The sequence below is a fragment of the Mycena indigotica genome (assembly GCF_014461135.1).
Source record: "Mycena indigotica strain 171206Taipei chromosome Unknown Mind.scaff0002, whole genome shotgun sequence".
In the NCBI taxonomy this organism is placed as follows: domain Eukaryota; kingdom Fungi; phylum Basidiomycota; class Agaricomycetes; order Agaricales; family Mycenaceae; genus Mycena; species Mycena indigotica.
This window is the reverse complement of record NW_023503001.1, coordinates 1,004,297-1,023,166: the sequence shown is the minus strand read 5'-3', so window position 1 is coordinate 1,023,166 and position 18,870 is coordinate 1,004,297. Positions and strand designations below refer to the sequence as shown.

Below are 18,870 nucleotides of genomic sequence, written 5' to 3'. Positions count from 1 at the left end.
TCCAGTTTCTCACCCCATCCGCGCGTCCCCGGTGGCCGCGGCGACCTGGCGCTGACCAAGCCATCTCAAGCGCTCATCGCGACGTGCTCGTTGGAGTGCGCTGACGAAGCAGGGGAATGGGTCAGCGTCGAAAGTTTAGCCGGGCGTGTACTTATACCCCATTGCTGGGGCAGGGTGGAGGAGTAAATTCAGAGGCAGATGGCGTATCCGGAGAGTGCACGTGCATATGTCCTCGCGCAGGTGCGCTTGCTTTCCATTTCTGCGCAAGGGCGGCTGGTGCTAATAAGTATGGCCGCGTATACGTAGACGGGCTCGCTCGACGGGTTGGAATTGCGGGAGGTGCCTGTGCTGCCGCCCCAGGGGACGGAGGTGTTAGTGAAGATCAAGGCCGTTTCTCTTCAGGTGTGTCACCAACTTGTTTTGCATGCAAATGTTTATGTTTCGAAGTACCGCGACCTAATGGTCATCCGTGGCGAGTTTCCGCCCCCCGTACGCCTGCCTCCCTCTCCCCTTTCTCCCTCTGATTCAACCACCACCGTAGAATCGCAGAAAACCTGACGCCCGGCTCCGATATGGCCGGTGAAGTCGTCGCGCTCGGCCCAGACGCGAAGGGATGGGCCCTCGGGGACCGCGTCACGGCAAGCTTCTTTCTCCATCGCACCGGCGACAACTACAACACCGACATCATGAACAGCGCCCTCGGCGCACCCGTCAGCGGTGTCCTCCGCGAGTACTGCGCGTTCCCTGCCCATTCACTGGTTGCGGTCCCGGAGCACCTCTCGTTTGAGGAGGCAGCGACCCTGCCCTGTGCCGGCGTCACTGCGTATAACGCGCTGTTTGGCGGGCCGCGGCCGCTGACGGCGGGTGAGACGGTGTTGATCCAGGGCACTGGTGGGGTGTCAATGTGCGTGGCTTTCTTCGTCATATCTCCAAGCTATGCTTGACATTGGCGTACAGTTTCGCGCTGCAGCTTGTGATCGCTGCCGGCGCCCAGGCGATCGTGATTTCGTCGTCGGACGAGAAGCTCGCGGTCGCGAAAAGGCTCGGGGCGGCTCACGGAATAAACTATAGCCACACGCCTGCGTGGGACGAGGAATTGAAGAAGCTGACGGGCGGGCAAGGTGTGGATCGCGTAGTTGAGGTGCGCTTGCTCTCACAATGCTAGTATTACGAACTTGAATATTTCCTCTTTTTTTAGATGGGCGGAAATACGACGCTCGAGCGCTCGCTCTCGGCGGTCAAGACGGGTGGGCACATCCATCTCATCGGACAACTTGGCGGCATCGTACGTCGTAGCCTAGTCTCTCTGTATGACTGCTGATTCAAAAATTGACGCAGGACGATGTCCCCGCCGTGAGCGTCGTCGTGCCCGCGATCTGGAAGGAGCTGCACATCCGCGGGAACTCGATCGGCAGCGTTGCGCAGTGCGTCGTTCCGCTTCATCTCCTGGCATTCCGCGACCAAGTAACGCCCCACAGCTTCCGGTGCCTCCTCCGCGTGCTCGCGGCTCGCCCGGAGATGACGCGGCCCGTGATAGACCGTGTGTTCGACTTCGCGGACGCGCGTGCGGCGCTGCAGTATGTTGGGAAGCAGCAGCATGTCGGGAAGGTCGTCGTGCGCATGTAGACCGCACTCAGGACTGCCATATGCGGATGTTGTAGGACTATAATTACTTGTGTTCGCAGAAGCAGGTCCAAATACCTAAAATTAATATTGATGATGATGATGGAACCTATTCTAATATTATGGTGGAAGTCCATCTTCTGGCTTTAGAGCATCAGATGGGAGTAATGAGAAGAGATGTGCCAATTCAGTCAACAGTCAACATGCCTATCTATCATGGGTGATAGATTGATCAAAGATAGACTGATCAAATGGAACGACGGCATGGATTGGTCAAGGCAGTGCAGAAATCCGTTTCATATAACTGCTCTATGCAGAAGTGCTCACCTTTCTCTCCTCCCTCAACTACGATCCAGGCTATAATGAGTCTTGAACCATTCAATCCTAACTTGACCCTAGGCAATAAAATGTCATTGTATTAATATGGGACTAACCATTTTTCTTAGGAATATACCAAGTTGGAGTTCTGTGCTCCTTTCTTCTGCTGGGCATTGCCTGCACTCAAGCACACTTCTATTATACCCATTATCAGGATGACTCAGTGTGGCTCAAGCTTCTGGTATGCATAAAGCCTTCTATATATCTATTATTTAACTCTGAGGATTTTCAAGGTTGCCTTTATTTGGTTAGTCGCATGCAACAGGCCCTTTCTCAGCTGAGCCTCAACTTAGCCTCACTGAGCTGGGACAAGCAGCCAGTCTTGCAGCCAGCTTATACTCCTACACTATCTCAATATATGGACAGAACATTGACCCATTCCTGAAAGGCATTCCTTTGAGCCTGGGTGAAGCCGCACTTCTAGCAGGTCTCATTGCACCAACAGGTCTGTGCTGCAAATTACATGCATCCATGCTTACACCTTTCAAAGTCCAATCATTTTTTGCGTACAGAATCATGATTTTGGCGCCTCATGCAGTGTTAATTGCCTGCACAATCTGGTTTCTAGCATTGGGACAGATATGTCTCAGCACCACAATGTTCATACAAGGGGGGTTCAAGATCCTTATCAGGCACATGGGGTAGGGGGGGGAGGGGGGTCCCTGGGGGGTAAAAAAAACTTTTTGTATATAAAAGATTTGGGCCTTATATGGGTATAAAGACACTGAAAATATAGTGTATACCTTCTAATTTCTATACTTCAGCACTCTCATTACTTATATCTATATACCTTCAGGCCCATGCACTTGGATAGCCCACTCTGTCAGAGGCCCATGCATCAGGTAATTGATGAGAGGTGAACATGTTGGAGTGTTGATATGGCCTGCCATGTGTGTGTTGGAAGGCTCTAGGTACATACATACCTACACATATACACATACACATGTATAAATTTTTTACAAAAAAAGTTTCACAAAGATTGAATTTTTTATCCCACTTTTTGATCGCATCAGTGGTCACATGACGCTGATCGTGAGAATGTATTACTATATATGGCAGGAGGGGGGGAGGGGGGGGTCCCGGGGGGGTCAGAAAAAAACTTTCCGACCCTATATCCGTGATTCGAACTTTGAACCCCCCCTTGTGTTCATAGTTGGATCTCCAAAGATTTCATTTACTTCATTCTACCACAAGTGGTGGATCCTGCTGGACAGCATATGGGTTATCAATGTCAGCAATGATGTGATCATTACTATCACCTTGGTACTGGTGCTTTACAAGGCCAAAACACAAACAATATATAGGTATAATTTAGTCATATAGCCATTTGGGGACTCATATCAGTTGTAGCTCTAGAAATGTCCTTGACAGATTAATCAAGTGGACAATTGGTGAGTTACATGCTCTTATATAATAATTTTTTGATCTTCTGATCACCTTGATTCAGAAACTGGAGTGATTACAAGGCAGGTATAAAGTTATCTATATTATATCTCTCTCAAGTGCCCAAGCTCTGTTGGTCTCCTTTGTATCATCACTGTGAGAGTTTCTATCTATTCAGATGATAAGAACTAGATTCAAGCACAGTTCTTTACTAGCAAGAATACCTGTTTGTATCTCTATTATATTTTCCCTTTCTACCATCTTCATATCAACTACACAGGGATTTGGCTAGCAATATTTGCTGTCAGAGGCAGTTGTCAGTCTATGTTGACAGAGCAATAAGTTGCTTTAACCCTTTCTTAGTATTTGCCAACTCCTTACTTGCCAGGTTTCTTCAATCATTGATTTATTAATTATGTTATGATTTCTTACTTTGAGATTATAGTCTGAATTTTCGCAAGACGATACGCAAGACTTTGGAACAAGATCAGCCTCATGAGGTGTCTCTACCAATGTCCTCAATCAGAGTATGGTCTTGTCTATCTAATGAGAAGTCTTAAGGATAAAATATCTAGATGAGGGCTGTTCAACACCTGTCTACTCAGGATGATAGTACCACAGCCAGTGATCCCATGATAGCTCAGTCCTAGTTTTTAAAGGGTCCAGAAGCATATGTTATCAGAGAAATATCTGATATCTGGTTTTGACACACATTTCTAAATGATAAACTTTTAAAGGGCTGTCGAACACCTGTCCACTCAGGATGATAGTGTAAGGGCAACCCCGGAGGCCTGAGATCAAGGTCCTAGCAGGGGAGGATCCAAAGCGTGAACATTGGTAAGCGAATACAAATGAAGCTGACCTAGAGGCTAGCAGGGGAGGATCCAAAGAGAAGAAACTCTGAGGGTCCGCCTGCTAGGTAGCTGACTATATACTGCTTGTCCATAGCTGCCGCTGTCAGGCACAGAAAGCTTGGGCGGCGTTGCAGGCGAGGTCCCAGGACGACCGTCGGAAGGGCGTTGACGGATCGGTGATTGTGCGGGCGAGATGGAGGGCCGGACCGGAGTCGGAACTGGAATCGGACGCGTCTCCGGGCCGAAAGGGAGGTTCCCCTGACAGATAGTGCCACAGTTGGTACCCCTATAGTAGCTCAATCAACTGTGTCATCTAGTTGTTAACAAGTGCAGAAGTATATGTTGTTACAGAATTATCTGATATCTGGTTTTGACTACACAAATTGGTCTCTCCTGTCATATCAGCTCAGTTGCCATTTTTGTCAAACTATTTGATAACCTTCAAAATCTTTCTGTGTTGCAAGCCCTCAGTGGCCCAGACACCAGCGCCGGAGAGAATGGGCCAGGTCTTATTCACAAAAGATGTTGCCTTTGGGTATACTAGTAGTGAATAACCTTAAATGTCCAAATCTTGTTTTATATGTGTCATTCACAATGGAGTTACTTGTCCAGATTTGTGCTCAGGCCTCAGACAGTGTCTATGGTTTTGGCTGGATTTGTCAGGGGAACCCCTGTCTCGGCATCTGTCCATCACATCTCGGCATCAGACACCTTTCCATCAATTACCTACGTGATGCCCAAGCGACCGTTGTTCTGTCCACAGATTGATATCCATGTACGTAATTCATCAGGATCTGCAGAAAGATCCTTCTGGGACCTGGCATGCAACATGGCGCAGCATATTGCATGGAGCAACAATGATTCTTGGCGCATCAAGAGAGCAGTATATAGTTGGCTGCTTGGCAGGTGGACCCTCAGAGTTTCTTCTCTGTGGATCCTCCCCTGCCAGTCACACTTTGAATCCTCCCCTGCCAGGACCCTGATTTCGGGCCTCTGGGGTTGCCCTTACAGGATTTTAGACCAAAGATGTCTGGTTTGGGCTTGAATGGATTTTGGTCTGACCTCCATCAAAAAAAAAAAAAGGACACAAAAGAGTCGCATAACATTACAAAAGCGTCGCATAGAGCCCGTTCAGTATATGTAGATGGGTCATGGAGTGGGTACATCCCTCACAGTTGTGGACATGTGTTGAGCACTTTGGAATTGCATCTTCTCGTGACAGATTCGAAACGGCGCCAAAGGTGGAGCAGAAGAGCCTGAAGAGCAATTTTTAAGACAATTGTAAACAGGTTTGAGGGACGAAACTGTTCCACGACCCACCTGCAGATAAGGATTGGAACTTGGAAGGGAAGGGCTGAACCATCACCCGTACGTCCATGACATGACGTCAAGCACGGGCACTCGCGGCTCGCCCGGCCGATACGCGCAGCGCGATGCACCCAAGGCCCGGGCACTCTTCAGCAGCAGCGCAATTCCGGGACGGGCGCGCTCGGTGCTCACTGCTCACTGAGGTAGGCACGCCGCAACCGCTGTGACCCCGGCCGGCCACTGCGTCGAGCGTCGGGGCGTGAATCTGCGTCTGTTGTCTTTGTCTGGACTTGCCACTAGCCAAGTCCCGCAGCATTCTGCGCGTCGATCCCCGGCGTCTCATCGTGTACCCGGGTAAAATAGGCAGTGCCGTGCGGCGTGTTTGCGGCGCGGAGCCGCTGGTGGCGCCGGTGAATCGCGCTCGACGATGCGTTGCTCCTTCCAACGGACGACACGTAAGTAGTGTGCATCTGCTCGTGCTCTGCGCGGCGGAGTACGAGTGCAGCGGGTGGCCATGCTAGTATGCGTGTCGACTGCAAGACATTGTACTTGCTGTCAAACGTCTCGAATCTCGATCGCGACGCCACACTTTTCCCTTTTCCCAGGACGAGTCAGTCACAGTAGTGTCGATCGTGGTGCAGCGTCGATCGTGACAATTGAGTCGGAGTCAGCGCATATTGCTCATCCACGCCCGTTTTTCCGAGGGAGAGGAAGTAGCAGAACAGTAGTGTATACGTGGCGGTCGGTTAGTACAGCGGGTAGCAGGTAGACAATGCGTGTATGCGGGGGTGGTACAGGTTGTTAGTTGGTTTAAGTATGCGTAGGAGAGTATATGGCGGGGGTACATGTACAGTGCGGGAGGAAGAAGGGATGGCACAAGAAGGCGGATATGCGGGGAAGATGCAAGAATGAGAGAGACAAGGACAAGAAGGCGAAGGAGCGTGGGGGCTTCAGGAGCGGGGAGGTGCGAGGAAGATACCTAGGCGCTGTTGCGCGGCGTGTAGTGTAGCGTTGAAGAGTAGGCCAGGTCAGCGCCGAGTAGGGCGCGTCTCCCGCCGACGCCACTTGCGCGGGCGGAAAAAGGCGTTCAGAGCGAGCTGCAGCAACAGATCAACTCTGTTTCCCTGGTAAGACGAGAATACGCACCCAGAACGGCGACGCCTGCCGCTTGTCCTTGTCCTCATCGCGCTCCCCCGCGAGCTCGTTGTCCGGGAGGAGCACCGGCGCCCTGCTCTTCTGCCGCCCACCGTCGTCGCCGACGATATACGGCCCCCGCGCCGGCGGGCGGGCAAGCCGGATCTCCACGATGTCCTCGCCGTCCGTGTCGCCGTCCGTGTCGCCGTCGGTGTCCGCGCCGAGCGCCAGTGTCTGCGCCCCGTCAGCGCCACCCACGACATTCGCACGACAAAGCACACCTGGCAGGCCGCCCACGAGACGGGCGAGTGGATCTCGTCCTTCGTCGTGCGGTAGTAGTCCGTCTCCGTGAACGAGTTCCGCGGCGTGCCCACACTCGCGCTCGACGCCGTCGACCACGCGGACGGCGCGGACCGCGGCTTCGGCCTGCTATTGCTCTGGCTCGCACTAGTGCTCTTCGGCGTCTTGGACTTGCGCAGCATAGTCAGGGCGGGGAGGCAAGGGGGAGGGAGGGAGGGAAGGCCCGAAGCGGACGCACGAGGGCGTTAAGAGCAAACGCGAGCAATTACGCCGAAACGCGTAATGACGTTAGCGCCGTTGCGTGGCGTTGGCGCGTCGCGAAGGCCACGAGGCTGCAGCTGCCGCGGCTGATCTGATAAATTGCGCCTTACCGCATCCGTTTCGGGCGATGCCGCGCGATCACGTCCCAGCTGCACCGATCGCGAGGGCGTTTCGTGGTGTCGTGTTCTAAGTAGCGAGCTGGTTGTGCTGCGGTATGCGGCGTTGGGCACGCTGGCAGTCGAGGTACGGCGGTAAAGGGGCGCGCCACCGGGGCGTGTTCTAGACCTGCACGTGTTATAACTTGTCAGAAGAGGACGACCTTTTTCGCTCGTTTTTACCTTTCTGACTCATCGACATCTTCGCGCGATCGCACCCAAACCGGCGGCGCATCGGACGACCGCCTCGCTGCAGGCTCTTTCGCTTGCTCCTGCGCGTGCGCTCGCTGGTCTCTGAGTCGGGGGCTCCGGCGAACAACCATGCAGGCGGGGAATGCCAGTGCGACACTGGTGATACCGCGAATGCGATTCACCAAAGGTCACCACCCCGGACCGGCGCGCCGGTCGCCCGCGCCGCGCATCAGCATGTGCTGATTGTGTGGCGCGATGCGCCGCCGGGAAGGCCGGGATCGGATCCGCCACATGGCTGTCGCGGCACGGCAAGTGCTGCGAGTTAACTTCGCCGTGCCGCAGCCCATCGCTGACCTCACTGAACCCGACGGTGCATCGAAGGAAAAAAACCGGGTGGCGATCCTTGGGACGCCCTGCCCAGGCGCGAACCGGGCTCCCGCACTGCGCTCGTGGTTCCACAGACGCAATGGAAAGAGGGGTACATCCAGGCCGCGGGCTCTCTGAGGCCTGCAGTGCGCGTATTCAGCTTGTGTCTAGTACCAGAATCGCAAAGACTCACTCGAAGTTGCACGAACACGAGTGGGCCATGGCATTTCACCGCTCTCCTTCATTTCCTTCAGACGACGCCGGTTCCTGCCCTACATCGACTTCTTGCACATGCTGGCACTGAGAAATGGAGCCCTGGAACGACGTTGAAGCGTTGCCAGGTGGCTGTCGATGGAAAATACCGCCCTACAAACTTCTTCGGGTGGGAAATCGACCTTGGGATGATGAGCTGTATATGCCTGCGGGAGAGGACAAGCCACGTAAGCAATCAATTGACAAATCTCCGTTACATCATCGGCTAAATTGATTGCCACCTCTTGCCTTCGGCCCGGCCAAGCCCTCGGAAGCCTGGCCCAGGCCCGGCCCCGGGGGGAGGGCTTGCTTAGGGTCGCAAAAGCCCTCCCGCATTGGGGCTCGGCTTTCCCCCCAAGCCCGAGCCCTGGAAAGCCCGGCCCTAATTGGGGCTTGGCAGGGCAGCCCGGCCCTAGACAACACTAGAAGGTAGATGTTGTTTAAGCAAGCGGGGGAGCTAGGGAATGGAAGGAGATGGAGGCGGCAGTCAAGCGGGTCACAGAGTGACTGCACTACCGCCTCTCACTTGACACAAGAACACGCACCTCCCTCCGCAGGCTACAGGAGGTGCTTCTCGCTTTCGCACCGACAACACGACTAATGTAGGTGGGTTATCATGTAACAGCGCCCTACCTCTCAAGGGGGGTTCAAGATGCTTATCAGGCACATGGGGTAGGGGGGAGGGGGGGGGACCCCGGGGGGTAAAAAAAACTTTTTGTGTATGAAAGATTTGAGTCTTATATAGGTGTAGAGACACTGAAAATATAGTGTATACACTCTAATTTCTATAGTTCACAACCATCATACTTATTAAGAGGTGATATGGCCTCCCATGTATGTTTGAAGGTTCCAGGTATATACAGACCTACTTATATACACATATACATACATAATTTTTTTGAAAAAAAAGTTTCACAAAGATTGGATTTTTTATGCCACCTTTTGATCGCATCAGTGGTCACATGACGCAAATCGTGGGAACATATTACCCTATATGGCAGGAGGGGGGTCCCGTCCCTGGGGGGTCGGAAAAAAACTTTCCGACCCTATATCCGTGATTCGAACTTTGAACCCCCCTTGCTACCTCTCATACTTCACGTCTGAGCTTAGTACGCTATCCAGACTGTGGGAAGTAGGAACACCTCTGTGAGGTGTTCCTAGGTGTTCCTACTTCCCACAGTGTCCAGGGGGGATAGATCAATCATCACAGCATATCGAAAATATAACTGCGCTCAGGATAGCTGACAAATGTGATTCCTGCGGTCACGCCAAATCAACAAGCTTGTCATCAACCGTCATCATCACTCGCCCGGTATGCTACATGGAAACGAACAGCACCCCATAGACAACACTCATAATGGCTTGTAGCGTCTTCAACATCCGGATGCCGCTCTGGCTCCTTATTCTTGTTCAATGCTTGTTGTTCTAATTGTCAACGAAACACAGACTTGTGGACGCACAGCTTTCGCCCCCACAAAACGACCGAGCCGCTATATAACAGTGCTCGCTTCATATAACAGTGCTCGCTTCCTTCCTTTCTCCCAGCTTCACACATCCCAGCTCTCCTCGCCCCATCACTCCGCTCTGGTCCGGCTTGCACTTGCCAAATTCGTCGCTGCTCTGACTAGGTGTGCCGTCCATTGGCCTTGGTGGATAACTCGCGCTGGGTAGATGATGCACAGCCCTGGCGCACACACAGGCCATTGTGGATAAAAGGCGTGTACTCTTCTCGGTCTTCCGAGTCTGCCATCGTCAAGTCATCCTCACTCCCCCATCCACCCAGGCTCGTCTTCTCTCAACATGTTCGTCCCCATAGAACCTATCCGCCAAATTCTGGGAGGTTATTAAAACCGGTTTGAGCTCCCAGCCGATTTAGAAAAGTTTGAAAACAGGGATTGATAAAATTGCCTAAAATGGGAATTTTTGACCTTTTGAATTATTTTTTGGGCTAGCATGTATATTCACTTGTCTTTTTACACCATTCCTCAAGCTTTCAGGGTGCCCCTGGCTATCCCAAGCTATATTCAGTGTTGTCTGGATATGTTGTGACCCTATCACTGATGTAATGGTAACACTTTGTGACTTTGAGTCTTTAAAAGACCTCCAGGGATTACAATAGTTGATTAGTATGCTACCTCTATAGCTGTAAGTATAGCTGCCCTACATCTCTATAGCACAAGCCAAAGTTGCACACGTGGCGTTGTTCTCTGGCGGCTTGACGCGACGGTACGAGAAGATCGAGTCGCAGATTACTTATTCGCTGATAAGTTGCCTCTCTCAGAAATGCCGAAGAGGAGCTCCTGGTCGATAAACTTGCTGCCATTTACGTCGATGTTGAAGACCGGGAGAATATCCAGGTGGACATTCTCTACTCGTTGTGGTATGGCACGCTGCTGCTGCTGGTCCGATGATACAATACGATGATGTGACTACATAACATGATGCGGTACTCTGATGCGCTGATCTCCCATCACAGGTGCCCCCTTTTTAAAATGGCGACGTCCTCGTCGCCTGTGCGTCCTCCATGGCCTCCACTTCTTTCTCCAAGTCTGCGACTCTCTTGCGCTCGGCCTTCTCGCCTTCTCTCTCCTTCTCCACTCGTCGTATCTCTTCTTCGCCTTGTACCGCGGTCTGTTCTCGTAGCAGTTTCATGAATGCACTCTGTTCTTTCTCCAGTTGCGTTCCCTGCTTGGTCGCAAATCGCCTGAGTCTTCGCGCGCTGTAGAACCCCGACACTGGTATTCCGTCCAGTGTGTCTAACTCGTACGAGTTTAGTCTTCGGGTTCTGATTCTGTACGGCTCGCTCCATGGGCCTTGGATTTTCCTGTCTGCACTTAGCGTTTTCATTCTCGCAGAATCGAATACTTGGACTAGTTCTCCTGCTTCGAACACCACTTCACCCGCCCTCGACGCCTTGACCTTCTTGTCGAACGCGGCCTTGCGCGCGTTGGCATATATCAGTCGGTTTTCGTAGGCATCGAGTCGCTGTTGTTCCGCGTACTGCATGTGTGTCTTCACCTCGCTTTCCGTCATTTCTGTTTCTGCAAGCAAGATTGGTGTTGGCGTTGTGTTGACGGCTTGCGCGAATACAATCTCTTTTGGTGAGAACCTAACCGACGGCAGTAATCTTGTATTCAGGATGTATAGTGCTTGCCTGAAATGGTTTGACCAGGTGGCGGGCAGCTCTTCGACCCTCATATTCCTCCATCCGTCTTCTCCGAGTTTCGGCGCACACAGCCTGGCAAGCACGTACACCAGCAGCTTGTTGGTTCCTTCCACTAGTCCATTTACCCACGGCGAATACTTAGGGACTGGGATGAACTCTGTTCCCCATTTGTCGCAGGTGGCCTTGACCGCCTTGTTGACGAAGTGGCTTCCGTTGTCGACCATTAGCGCTTCTGCTGGCAGGTAGTCTCTGAACATATTGTCCAGGACCTCCACGGTTGCTCCTCCCGTTCCCGCTCCTTTATAGATTTCGCCCCATACGTGCTGCGATGCGACGTCGATGTACAGTCCTGTCGTCTTGTATCCGTCGTGGCTGAGCGGCAGCGTCATGTAGTCCGCCGCTATTAGTTCGAATGGATGTCGTCGTATGATTGGTTTGAGTAGCGCGTGTATGTTGCTCGGCCCAAAGTTCTTGCACTGGCTGCATTCGCTTATTGCCGCAATGATTGAGTCGTCAAGTTTAGGGCTGTGAAATTTGTCCATCAGTGCGATTTTAATGTGGTCTCTATGAAAGTGGCCCCCTTCTGCATGCAGTTGCGCTGCCTTTTGCTTCGCCTCTGCCTTTGTTATGCACTCCCTGCTCGCTCTTGCTCTGCCTCCCCGTGCACTTCCTAACCTCCACAACTTACCTCCCTCGATGAAGTATTGCGAGGCTCGGTGTCTTGCCCTTTTCCTCTCCCTCTCGCTCGTTCCCAAGTCCAACTCCGTTAGCGCGTTGATGACCTCGATGTATATCGGCTCCTTGCTAAACCTGTCGCGCAGCGCGTTTGTGCCTTCTGGTACCGGCATCACCAGGTAGCTTGCGTTGTCGATGCTTATTGTGAAGATGTCGTTGGTGATGCCCGATCTCGCCTCCCAGTCCGGCGTTACTGTCCACTCGCTGCCGTCTCCATCCTCCTTCTGCTTGCCCTCGTCTGCTCTGGATAACGCGTCCGCAACCAAGTTGTTCTTTCCTTTGATATGCTCCGCCCCCACGATCTTGTAGCCCATGACTCCGTCCCTCCATCGCGTGTGTGTGATGTTTAGTTTCTCAAATTCAAGCAGATGTGGCTGATACCGTTCTTCCGCTGAGGACGTTCGCTTTGACGCGAACGCTATTGGGTGCCTTCTTGTGACTTGTTTTCCTCCCGTAAGCGTTGTTGTCATGTTTTGCGATAACATCCCCGCGAACGTGTCCTTGCTTCCGTCGGTTGTTACAATAAAAGGGTGTTTGTCGACCGCCTCGTAGTCCGGTGCTCTCAGCACTGGTTCCGCTAGCAATGTATCCTTTAGTTTGATGAGCGCCTTCGTGTGTTGCTCCGTCCAGACCGGCGCGAGCTTGAAGCCTTTCATTGCTGCTTGGTACACCGGTTTTTTCGCTCCTTTCGGGATGTCGACCATCCTTAACAAATCTCGCAACGGCATTTCCAGTTTGGCGTAGTTCTTGATGAGGTCTCTGAAGTACCCCGTTAGACCGAGGAACGCGTTGAGGTTTGCAGCATCTTCAGGCTTCTTCCACCGGACTATCGCCGTCAGCTTCGCCGGGTCAGGTGATACCCCGTTCGGCCCGATCTTTGCTCCGGCGAACACCGCCTCCGTCATGAATAACTTGGTTTTTGCGGCAGATAGCGACAGCCCTTCTTCTCGAATTCTCGTGAATATCCTTCTTAGCTTCTCCATGCCCTCCTGAAAGGTATCTGCCGCGGACCCGCTGTCGTCGACAAAGAGTTCTATCACTCTTTCAACCAGTAAATCCGATAGGCGCGATGCCGCCATGTGCGCGAACTCGGTTGGTGCATCCGTTAAACCGAACGGCATTCTCATGTACGCATAATAGCCTTGTCCGGGTACGAACATGACGATGTATGGTTGGACATCTTCCGCGATTTGCACTGCGAAAAATCCCGAGGCGAAGTCGAATACCGATATGTATCGATGCCCTGACAATCTTCTTTGCTTCTCCCGAATGTCCCCTTGCGGCATCGACACGACCTTGAGCAACTCGTTGAGCTCGTGAAAGTTCTGGCAAATTCGCCACTTTGGTTGCTTCGGTTCTTCACTCTTATTCTCTTGGTGGTTTGTGCTTTGCGGTAAGTCGTATATCGGTGGCAGTCCTTCTCTTATACACTCCTCATTTAGCGTATGTTGCAGCTCTTCCAGCGTCATGCCCCCCCCTTCATGTTCCTTTTGCGCCAACTTGATTGGCGAAACGCACTTGACGTCTCTTGGGTGGATCGGTCTCACTATGCCTGCGTCTTCGAGTATCTTCACTTGCTGTCGCAGATACTCGGCTTGTGGTTGCGATAGCGGTTTCTGGTGGACCTTGGTGTTGAATTGGTGGTTCTTGGGTATTTTTGGTGCGTATTCTGCGCCCTCTACTGCGCTCACTTCGCTGACCGCCAACGCGAAGACGTCCGCGAATTCCGCTAATAGGTTCTCCACCTCGACTCGTTGCTCTTGCGTGATGTCCGTTCCTATTTCGACCGCCTGCAGTATTCGGCTGACTCTAGCTGGGTTGTAAGGGTCCGTTTTCCTCGTGAAGATTTGCTTGGTATGTTCCTCTTTGCTTTTGTCAGTGCTTTCTCCAACTGCGTAAACAGTATTTGTTTCCACTTCCCTTGCGGGGGCTTCGTTGCCCCCTTTCGTCTCCCTCGCTTTTGCCTCTTCTTCCACGGTTTTTTCTCCTTCGGCTAATGCTTGATTGTGGAGTGTCGCTCTCTTGTTCTCAATACGTAGTTCGATTATGTCCTTCCTGTAATCGTGAGTAACCCCGAACAGAGCTTGCAACGGCTTCCCGAATAGAATTTGCCATCCGCCTCCACTGTCGAAAACCTCGAGTGTTATCGATGCCTCGACTCCTTTGATGTTTGCCTTGCCTGACCACCTGCATATTGCTGGAACCAACTTCCCGTCCGCCATTCTGAGTATCGTTCTCGAGGGTCTCCCTGTTCCTATCACTGCCTTATTCTCTTCCCACACCTTCCTGTCCATCGCGCCGACGAGTGCTCCTCCATCGAACAGCGCCCGTTACTTTCGCGTTTCCTTTCAATCCTCTCAGTGTTACCTCGTGCTCGAACGCTTTGCACTTAGTTTCTCCTTCGTTTCCCACTCCATACAGGTCAATGATGTCGATTTTTTCTTTCGCGTGACTACATGATTGTCGTTGTATGGCGGGATCGTGGCAATTCTTTGGCCGCGTGTCCCGGACTGTTCGTTGGCCCTCTACTCGGACAGTCCTTCCCCAAAACCCTCGTTATCTCCACTGCTTCGGAAGTCTTCTTCTTTCAAGGCCAGGTAGTTGATTTTTGCAATGACTGGTTTCGGCGCTTGGCGGCTGTTTGTGATTCCAAGGAGTCGGCTGCAAATTGATCTGAACTGCTTCTCCTGTCGCGGAATTCGCTCCCCGTCGCAGTTGTCGGATCGGTGGTATGGGACTGTCAACCGGCCGCATTGAAAGCACTCTCCGGAGCAGACCGGCGAGGTTCCCGGTGTCAGCGGAAACCCGATTTCTTCGAGCGGGGGTCGTTTCTGGTCTCCGCCGTACTGCTTGTTCCACATGATGATTTGCGCTTCGTAGAATTTTCGTCCTGCTTCATCGTCCACTGGCGGCTTCCTTTTTGCCAGCTCTTGTAGCTTGCGCTTCCCTTCTTCTGTCAACTGCTCCGCACTTTGCACGAAGAGGTTTCCCCTCCCCCCTTCTGCTCCGAATACATCTCTCGCGTTTTGACTTGCTGTTGCTGCGTTCTTCGGGGAGTTCAAACTTGTTGTGTTGAATCTGGCGGCCATCTTTGACACCGGCGTGGTTGGAATCGTGCGGCGTTGCAGCTCCGCTATCTTCTTGTCCCGCTCCGCGTCCTTTTCCTGCTTCTCCTTGGCCTCCTTTACATCCTCCCTGAGTTTGGCTCTGTCGACCTTTTTGATGGCATCGGTGAACTCTTTCCACGTTGCTGGTTCTCTTGGCAAGTGTTTCCTTAGCGGCTCTGGAATTGAGTCCCTCACTTGGTAGATGTAGCTCGACGTGGTGTGCACTCCCGCTTTCTTCGCAGCTTCTTGTAGCTTTTGTGCGAATTTGATGTGGGCCGCCACCTCTTGCCCCGCAACCTCTACCGTGTTCCCCAACTCCGCCAGCATGAGTTTGATCTTCACCAGTCGCTCTTGGTATTCTTGCTTCGTTGGCTCGGCTTCCTCGTCGGTCGGGAATTCGGCTAAGAACTCCTTGGTGAAATCTTCGAATTTGGCGATGGGGTTCGTCTTTTGTCGGCCGGTCCACCACTTCGTCGCCGGGCGATCTCGCCGGGAAGTAATCCCCTACTGCATTTATTCTCTCTGCGTCCGAGTCGCGACCGAGATCTCGCATGCGAATCTTGAACTTCCTCACAAACTCCTCCGAATTCACCCCATTCTTCTCGTCTTTCTCGTCTCCATAGAATGTCGGTACCGTATTTGTTTCGTTCATGGCCGCGGGCTTAATCAGTCTAGTTTGAGTTGCGGCGACAGATGTGATGGGTGCAAGGATTCTAATTGGTGTTGGTACTGGGGCCGGTGATGTCGGTGGCGTAACAGTGGTTTGTCTAGATTGTGTCGACTGATAGGATGCTGAAGATGTCGGTGCGGTAGAGCTATTTGTCTCCTGGTCTGAGTCAGGGTCCGGCTTGGCTTTCGACTTGGTATAGCGTCCTCTCGTGTCACGTTCGCGGCTTGCCAGCTTCCACTGCTCACTGCTATTCCTCTGTTTCGTGCTGCTCGAAGACCGCTCTCGTCACCACGTTGTGGTATGGCACGCTGCTGCTGCTGGTCCGATGATACAATACGATGATGTGACTACATAACATGATGCGGTACTCTGATGCGCTGATCTCCCATCACATCGTCGCCTGTGCAGAGGATCCGCCGGTCGCACTGGCCGGAGCACTTCCTCTCCGCCGAGCTGATGGGGTTCTCCACAGAGGACGACGAGATCGTGTGGTGGGACTCTGTTGCGGACGAAGTGCACTGCCAACAATATATGTTCCCAATGAACCAGATTCTATGGATTCACGCCGTAACGATTTCGAGAACGAGGCGAGTCTGCACTCCGCACAACTTGGGTCGAGCCGCGGTCACCATGCTCAACCTGAGTCGCAACCGATCCCTGTGCGCTTCCCCACTGCGGATAGCCTCGCCCAACTGAAGGCCATCGCGCGGCTCTACCCCAACTCCACAATCCAAGGGGGGGTTCAAGATCCGAATCACGGATATAGGGTCGGAAAGTTTTTTTCCGACCCTCTGGGGACCCCCCCTCCCCCCCCTCCTGCCATATAGGGTAATATGTTCCCACGATTAGCATCATGTGACCACTGATGCGATCAAAAATTGGCATAAAAAATTTAATCTTTGTGAAACTTTTTTTTTTCAAAAAAAATTATGTATTTGTATATATATGTGTGTAGGTATCTATACACCTGGAACCCTTAAATACATATGGCAGGCCATATCACTGTTCAATATGTTCACCTCTCATCCATTACCTGATGATGGGCCTGTGATAGGGTGTACTATCCAGGCTCAGGGGCCTGAAAGTATATAGATATAAGTATGGGGGTTGTGAACTATGGAAATGAGAGTGTATACACTATATTTTCAGTGTCTTTACACCCATATAAGGCCCAAATCTTTTATATATAAAAAGTTTTTTTTTACCCCCCCGGGGACCCCCCTCCCCCCTACCCCATGTGCCTGATAAGGATCTTGAACCCCCCTTGCCACAATCCCACCATTCATGGTCGCCAGCTACGCCAAATTCGGCGTCTTCGCGGTGACCTACGGCACGTTCCGGCGCCTCGGCACGCCCGAGCCGGACGACCGGCGCTTCCTGCACTTCTTCCGCGGGCTTTCCCCCACACTCACCGGGCACGTACTGGAGAGCGTGCCGTACCAGTTCCCGCCGTTCCTCACACCGGTCTTTGGCGTGGGGTCTACAGGCAGCGTCTTCGCGTGCGGCCTCGTGCAGCCGAAGGCCCCGCCGGGCACACGGCTGCTGGTCGGCGTGCTGCGCCTGCGCCGCGGAGAGCAGCAGCCGGCGCTCACGTGCTTCGATGTCGAAAATCCCACGGCAAGCGGGCCGATCGAGCACGACGAGATCGTCGGGCTGGCGAGTATCTGGGATCATCTTGGAACAAAAGTGATTCGAGTGTTTTCGTATGCTGGCAATAAGAATTAAAAGACTATTCATTGTGGGAAGGCCCGCTTTGTGAGGTGATACACGTTACAAATTGAATACTAGGTTCAGTTTTGACCTAAGCCTAATTGTTAGTAGTTGGCTCACAAATTGCAAGAGAGTGAAAAATTACAAGTGTCTTTTGAGGTGGAAGTCCGCGGACTCCACTTTAGGGCCGGCTGAAATGATGAAAGTTGCAGACATTTAAAATTGATGACTAGGTTCAGTTTAGACCTAAGTCTCATTGTTAATGGTTCGCCCACAAATCACAGAAATGTGAAAAATCATGAGTGTGTGGATTCCACTTTAGGGCCGGTTCAACCCAAAAGTGTTGGATGCTAACTTAACTGCTACTCTTCTCTTTTTGAGTGGAAGTCCGCAGACTCCACTTGAAGGCCGGTTCAAGTTGAGCGTGAGCCATTTAATAAGTCTAACTTAACTGCCAGGTGGAAATCCGCGGAAATCCACTTTAGGGCCGGCCTCAATTGATGAAAGTTGTAGATATCACAAATTGAACACTAGGTTCAGTTTTGACTTAGGCCTAATTGTTAACAGCCAGCCCAGAAAATACAGAAAAGTGAATAATCATGACTGTCTTTCAGAGTGGAAGTCCGCGGAAATCCGACTTTAGGGCCTGTTCAACCCCCAAGTTGAACCTTACTTAACTTATTTAGGTGGAAACCCGCGGAATTCCATTTTTGAGCCAGTTATAAACAGTGTTAGGATCATAACTCAGCCAATTCCTATCCGTTCAAGATGATTCATATACCATTAGAAAGCTATTTAAATTCTCTATCACATGGGACTGAAGCATAAGGGTCAATCAGGCAACTGCCAGTCCAGATTTGAACTTTTGCCCTGTTACCAGTCAACTTTTATCCATTTGGGATGATTTATATATCATTAGAAAGCTACTGAAAATCTCTTCAATGTGATATTCAGTCATTTCATGGTCAAACAATAACATCCAAGCTGTTTCAGTGACACCACAACTTTAAATCTCTTCAATGTAGTCTTGTTCTCAGTAAAGTCAAATGATTAGCATTGAAATGTTTCCCCTACATTTCAAGGTATTGAACTAGTTGATTGGGTATGGTTTGAAAGAAGTTAAATTGGGCTATAAACTTGCATGTAACCCAGACTTTTGCTTCATAATACAATAGTTACAAGTCACACAGCAACAGGCTTATAACTCAAAGGGTTTTGATTTATTGGGAATGGTTCTTATATGGTGAGAGGTATTCAAAGGCTTCACAAACTCCAT

General features: G+C 51.7%; 3 protein-coding genes across 3 annotated transcripts; 2 read left to right on the top strand and 1 right to left on the bottom strand.

Annotated features, from left to right (window-relative positions):
* Positions 1-198: 198 nt before the first annotated feature.
* MIND_00187700 (Alcohol dehydrogenase superfamily protein) lies at positions 199-1,626 on the top strand (the record flags this gene model as incomplete). Its single annotated transcript, XM_037358785.1, has 8 exons — positions 199-240; positions 288-402; positions 448-489; positions 550-904; positions 958-1,141; positions 1,199-1,285; positions 1,339-1,424; positions 1,479-1,626. The coding sequence occupies 8 exons, from the start codon at positions 199-201 to the stop codon at positions 1,624-1,626; spliced, it is 1,059 nt and encodes a 352-aa protein (XP_037223880.1).
* Positions 1,627-1,970: 344 nt separating this feature from the next.
* On the top strand, positions 1,971-2,646 carry MIND_00187600 (uncharacterized protein; the record flags this gene model as incomplete). Its single annotated transcript, XM_037358784.1, has 5 exons — positions 1,971-2,022; positions 2,070-2,182; positions 2,235-2,248; positions 2,295-2,446; positions 2,492-2,646. The coding sequence occupies exons 1-5, from the start codon at positions 1,986-1,988 to the stop codon at positions 2,644-2,646; spliced, it is 471 nt and encodes a 156-aa protein (XP_037223879.1). The 5' UTR covers positions 1,971-1,985.
* A 3,928-nt stretch (positions 2,647-6,574) lies between these two features.
* MIND_00187500 (uncharacterized protein) lies at positions 6,575-7,162 on the bottom strand (the record flags this gene model as incomplete). The annotated part of the gene is made up of 3 exons (XM_037358783.1): positions 6,575-6,643; positions 6,693-6,914; positions 6,962-7,162. 3 exons carry the CDS (start codon positions 7,160-7,162, stop codon positions 6,575-6,577), a joined length of 492 nt encoding a protein of 163 aa, XP_037223878.1.
* Between the last annotated feature and the right edge of the window lie 11,708 nt (positions 7,163-18,870).